General features: G+C 51.0%; 1 protein-coding gene across 1 annotated transcript; it reads right to left on the bottom strand.

The window, feature by feature from the left end:
* Positions 1 to 1,983: 1,983 nt before the first annotated feature.
* LOC114035899 (cadherin-24-like) lies at positions 1,984 to 4,888 on the bottom strand. The gene is made up of 5 exons (XM_027852284.1): positions 4,586 to 4,888; positions 4,388 to 4,499; positions 3,706 to 3,954; positions 2,403 to 3,512; positions 1,984 to 2,204 (listed from the first exon to the last, which is right to left on the bottom strand). Exons 1-4 carry the CDS (start codon positions 4,886 to 4,888, stop codon positions 3,013 to 3,015), a joined length of 1,164 nt encoding a protein of 387 aa, XP_027708085.1. The 3' UTR covers positions 1,984 to 2,204; positions 2,403 to 3,012.
* Positions 4,889 to 5,894: the final 1,006 nt, after the last annotated feature.

Here is a 5,894-nt window from a genome sequence, read left to right as displayed (position 1 = left end):
AGAATTTTGATGGGGTGCTCAGGCCGCAGCCCAAAGATCATGTCTCTGGAAGCCTCCCAATTTCTCAATAAGCCTCTGTCCTATGAGAAAATTTTCTCTTGTTGCAGAACACAGTCTCTTATCAGAACTTTCAGAGGGGTGCCTGGCCCAAGGATTTTTGTCCCTGGCTGGCCCAAGGACTTTCTTGTCATCAGATCCCCAAGGTCCATGTCTTTAATAATTCCCTCAATGTCTGGTGTACTCCCTATAGTTTCCCATCCATAACTCTCAAAGACACCTGGACCCCTAGCTTACCTAATTAGCATCCCTGGCATTCTTTTCCCATGACCCTTTTCCATATAAGTCCCAGCACCATCCTAATTCTCTTGAAGGTTCCATAAGGACCCTTGCCCGCTTTTGCTAAAGTGTTACAATAAACTTTTTGCCACTTGACTAAGAAAAGGCTCGAGTGTGTGAATTCATTCCAGGCAACTCTGCCTTGACATTCTCAAGGTCCCAGCACCCCCAGACCTCCTCAATTTGATCCCAGGTCCTCTACCTTCAGACCCACAGTTTTTGCCACAGTGCACTGTTGCCTCTCATCTTCCTCCTCCTCTATTTTCTCCTATCTTCCCCTACCCTTTTTTTCTCTACCCCATTCCTTCATTCCTCTCTTTTTAGCTCTCCCCCTTTTTTCTTCCCCTTGATTATTTCTGTCCTTTAGATTGGCAAGTTATTTATGAGTCAGATGACCAGTTCTCAGGGTGGTGAGGGTCTTGTCCACATATCATTTCCCGAATCCTTCCTGGCCTTATTGTTAGTAAAGTGAAGGATTATGGGAACATTGGAAAGGAGGGAATGACTATAAAGGTGGGGAAGGGCAGGTGTCTGTGCTGCTGTTCCCATTCTCCCTGTCCTGGTTCTGCAGTGATTCCAGTGATCAGAATCAGATGTCAAGGACAGCCTGTTATGGATCAGGGTGGAGGAAGCTGAAGTACAGGGCCCAACCCTCCTTACCTACCCTCAACCCATGCCCCCTGCTGGAAGAAGAGAGCAACGTCCACAAGGAAGCTTAATGGATCCCCAAATTTTGTATTTCTCAGCCAGATTATCCTTGACCACCCTTTTCTTAATTGGGGAAGGGACTGATTGATCATCTCTTCCTTTTGCCGGACCAGGAATATACACTATTGTGTATTTTGTGTCGTATATTGCATATTTTCTTATTTCCGATGACCCCCAATTCTGGTTCTGCCACTTACTGGATGAGGAATCTTGGACAAGATCATTTAACCTCTTTGAACTCAGTTTTCTCATCTGTAAAATGGAGATAATAATGTTTGCACTGCCTAAATTTATAGGGCTGTCATGAGAATTTTATAAACCTGACAGTGCTAAATAAATGAGTTATTTTTTGTTCTACCAGCAGCACTTTGCTGTATTTCTCCTCTTCCCCAGTAATTCCTCTTTTAGGTTCCTCTCATTTTGTCTCCTCCTTGCCTTGACTGCTCTCCACTGCCTCTTCCCCTCCACCCTCCTCAATATATGAGTCTCTCCAGATGCGATCTGAAATCGATGGAATAGAACTGGTAACCAAACTCAGCTTCCCTTTTCTCCCCGACACAGAGAGAGCCCCTAAGGGAGTCACCCCCAGGTTGGTGATGAAGGAAAGGCTTGTCAGTGGGGCACAGAAGGGAGTGGAGGAAAGGAAAGAGGAGCACAGCAGAGGGGTCAGGGACAAGAACAGAGAGGGAGAAGAGAAAAAAGAGCTAAGCTAAGTGTCATATCAGAAGAAGAAATAGGCAGAGTGGGGATAGGGCCCAGGCCTTCACACTTGTTCCTTCATGCCACGACATCTTATAATGAAACCTTGGTTTAAAAGCATAGCCACCACTAAGACCTTACAAAATAAAGTGTTTGTTTATTATGAAATTAGAGATGGAGGCCCCTCCCTCCCTCCCACTTTCTCCCTTCCCAGCTGCTCCCCCCACCCCCTATCCCCGACATTCCCTTCCCCTTGGGACATGGAAGCACACGATGTGAAATGCCCAAAGTAGGCCAATAGCCAGACCACCCCCAGGGCCAGAGCTCCCCAGAGATGTGGCCTGGGGGGCAGACTCAGGGTTTTGGCCCCCTGGGCAAGGGCCTAGCTCCCTCTCCCCGCTGGAGGTCAGTTGGGCCAGGGTGAGGCCATGAGTGATGGATGGAAACCATGCGGGCAGAATCTGTAGGGAAATGAGAGGGGAGGTAAAGGTCTACACTCTCACCTATCTTGTCCCCACTATGAAATGTTCCCTCTCACTTAGCTCTGCCCCCAAGGAAGTAAGAGGTCTCTGGAGGCCCACCCCTGTCCCTCTACCCAGCTTCATTGATGAAGGGGCAGTGTCCGCTCCCCAGCACCAAGCTCTGGGTCAAGCACTGACCTGGGGTGAAGTATTCCCCATAGGCGGGTGGCGTCAGTGGCTGGAAGTTTTCTTGTTCTTGAGATGGGTGACGGAAAAACCAAAAAGCTGTTAAAACTTGGTCACAGAGACCCAGAGAAAACCACGGGGGATGTGGGCAGGGGAAACAGAGATAGGTAGACATAGGCTGTGTGAGAGAGACAGACAGGCAGATAGGGAGGGAGAGATTCAGAGGGAGGCACCCATATGTTAAGTACGACAAAGAGACATGAGGAGAGAAAAGAAGACAGAGGCACACTTGAGAAGAGAGATATAGTGAGTCAGAGAGAGAGACAGAGGAGTGCCAAAAGAGATGTACGAAGTGAGAAAGAGAGGGAGGCATATTTAGACAGAGATGTAGGGAGTCAGAGAGGAGACACAAAAAGAGACAGAGAGGGATTCACGGGGCAAGAATTAGAGAGAAGAGACAGCAATAGGAAAAGGACCAGAGACTCGGAGTGGAAGGACCAGTGGGCCCAGGGGCTGGTGGTTGCTGCCCACTGGACCCCGTGGAGCTCCCTTTTAGAGGGCATGTAAGTGGGCACAGCTTAGATGGGGGCTCCACACAAACAGGCAGGATTAGGACCAGTCCTCAAGGAGCGGAGGGCTCCTTTGCCCCATACAGCTCAGCCAAGGTACGGAAAAGTGGCCCCCAGTCATCCAGGGGCTCGGGGGGCCCAGAGGGGCCACCTGCCTCACTGCCCGAGCCCAGAGAACTGAGGGAGCCACAAGATGAGCCTCGGCCTTCGTAGCCATACACCTGCACAGAGTCGTATGGTGGGACACCGGGGTCTTCATCTGCCTCCCGAAGCCTCAGAGCCAGCAACTGCACTACATCCGCAGGACCAGGGGGCCGTGGCTGTCGAGGGGGCTGGGCCCTGGGCAACACATCTCGACGAGCCGGTGGAGCTGAGGCAGGCAGGGCTGCCCCATCCGGGTTTTGCAGGGCTGTGATGTCGAAGGCCTCTGTGTCCTCCTCACCGCCGCCCTCATCATCATAGGTGATGATGTTCTCTCGAACATCTTCCTCTTCCAACACCATGAGTGCCTCTTGCTTTTGTCGCCGGAGGGCCACAAACAACACCACCAGGGCTGGTGAGGATGGAGAGGTTAGCTTACCCCACTAGAGGCCCACCCGATTGCTCCAGGAATGAGATCGTGGTCCCCATACCTTTCTAAGTGGGTCAATGCCATTCCCTTTCCCCAGCCCATTGGCTATATGATGTATATCCTGTCCCTCCCTTACTTCTCCTAATGTCCCACTATAACCCACGTAGCATCTTACCCAGGAGGGTGCCTACACAGGCCAAAATAGCGAGCAAAGCCCCGGTGCTGAGTCCTGCTGGGGAGAGCTGGGCCTCAGGTCGGCAGGAGGCCACTGAGCCATCAGGCTTACAACGGCAGATGCTGACTGTCACCGTAGCTGTGCTGCTCAGTGCCGGCCGACCCCAATCACGCAACTCAATGGGCACCAGGTAGGGCTCCCGGCGAGGCAAGACCAGGCGAGGGGGCAACAGCAGACTAGCAGAACCATCTGAGGAGAGAGAGGGGGAGAGAGAGAGAAGGTAGCAGGGTTAGGGGCCTCAAGGTAAGGGGCAAGGAGAGCTGAGTGTGTGTGTGTGTATATATATATATATACATACATATATATATATATATATATATATATATATAATAGATAAGGCTAAATTGGGAGCTGGGGTCGGGGGAAGGTCTGAGCCTGTATGAGAATCATGGTGGAAGGGGTAGATGTATTGGGGGAAGTTGTATGTGTTATGGAGGGTCCATCATTTGCATTTGGGGAGTGGTATATGTGGGGAAGGGGGTGGTAGCTTAAGCAGGAGAGGAGAGGTATGGTAGGGGGATATACGGATGTATGCCAGGGGAAGATGTGTGTCAGGGAGACATGCCAACAATAGTATGAGTGCATTCATGTGTTGGAAGGCATGTGTGTGGGGATCACCTACCTCGATTGTCCCGGACAGTGACATTGGCATCAGGGCCCAGGGGGCTACTCAGGGAGACATAGCTACTGTTGCCAACTTCATCTCGATCCAGAGCCCGGACAACCTGAATCAGCTGGTAAAGGAGAGCAGGACTCAGAGGAATGAGAGCTCCTTAAGGACCCTGCCTCCTCCTTGCTCCTGTCATGAAGCCCTACTCACCTGGCCAGGGGCAGCTGTGTCACACACAAAGGTGTCATAGGGCTCGGCCAGCTGTGGGGCATTGTCATTCTCATCCAGTGTTTGGACTGTTACTTGTACCCGGGAGGCCTGTGCAGAACTGTCTGAAGCCAGAACACACACACAGTGCACACGGTATAATTCAAGACACAGTGTATACACGATGCATAGTGTGCATAACACATACAAAGCATGAAACACACACGCGCCAACACAATACAATGCGGTGCAGCACCGCTCAGCAGGCATGCAATATGTCAGCGCACAGCTGCCATGTTGGCACATGTGTGTACTCCACAGATAGGGCACATAAGATACACACGGCACACACATGACTAGATGAGCAATACATGTGCACTACATTCAGCACAAAAGACACATGCAGAATGCACGTCCACATGCACAGTACCCAGCAGCACACACTATCAGAAGAATCCGGGTTCCAGCTGTGAGCTAAATTTCCCCACAGCCACAGCACACTGCTGGGCACTGTACATGATTTAGTTCCACCGTCCTGACCTTGGCGAGGGAGCAGCTGCATAATCTATAGGACTCAGGATGTACAGGCAAGGGGAGGCCAGTCACGACTCAGGGACAGGTCAGAGCATGAGTTAGTCTCGCCCTGTCACCTTCCTGTTTGTCACGGCCCTACTTCCAACATTCCCTCTTCTCTCTTCCCACTTATTCCATGCCTACCGATACTCATGCCCATCCAAACAACTGGTCAGATGCCCTAGAGAGTCAGCCTCTACATACTGCAAAACAATGAACTGTCCTGCTCTTACCTGAATCCTACCGCCTTCCCCCAGGCTCAGTCATCCCACTTCCAATAACCTTGCCAACGAACCCTCTCCATCCCTCCTCTGGCCTCTCTCCTAGCCTTCCCCACATCTCTGGTGCTGGGAACTCCAGATGTGGCCCTGTGAGACCCTGAGCAACAGAAGGGTGCATGAGAAGAGCTCCTATTTCCCAGGTTTGGAGCCATTAGGCCCAAGAGAAGGAGAGGTAGCCCAGAGAAAGCCAGGAGCAGGTAGACAAAAGCCCTGGACAAAAAGTCTAAAGAGGTCTCCCCCGACTCAGGCACTTATGTCTGGTTGTTTCTGGGGCCAGCCTTGGCAAGGTCTGACTGTATCCCAGAAAAATGATAGGAACCATCCCAGAGATAGGAATGGGACAACTTCTTTGATCCAATATATACACAGAAAGTCTTAGCAGGTTTGATGGGGAAAAGGCAAAGAGATCCCTATGTACATGAGTGCACATTATAGACTTACACATAAACACAAATACA

Source organism: Vombatus ursinus, unplaced genomic scaffold (genome assembly GCF_900497805.2).
Source record: "Vombatus ursinus unplaced genomic scaffold, bare-nosed wombat genome assembly UNPS02009559.1, whole genome shotgun sequence".
Taxonomy (NCBI): Eukaryota; Metazoa; Chordata; class Mammalia; order Diprotodontia; family Vombatidae; genus Vombatus; species Vombatus ursinus.
This window is presented reverse-complemented; position numbering and strand designations above follow the sequence as displayed.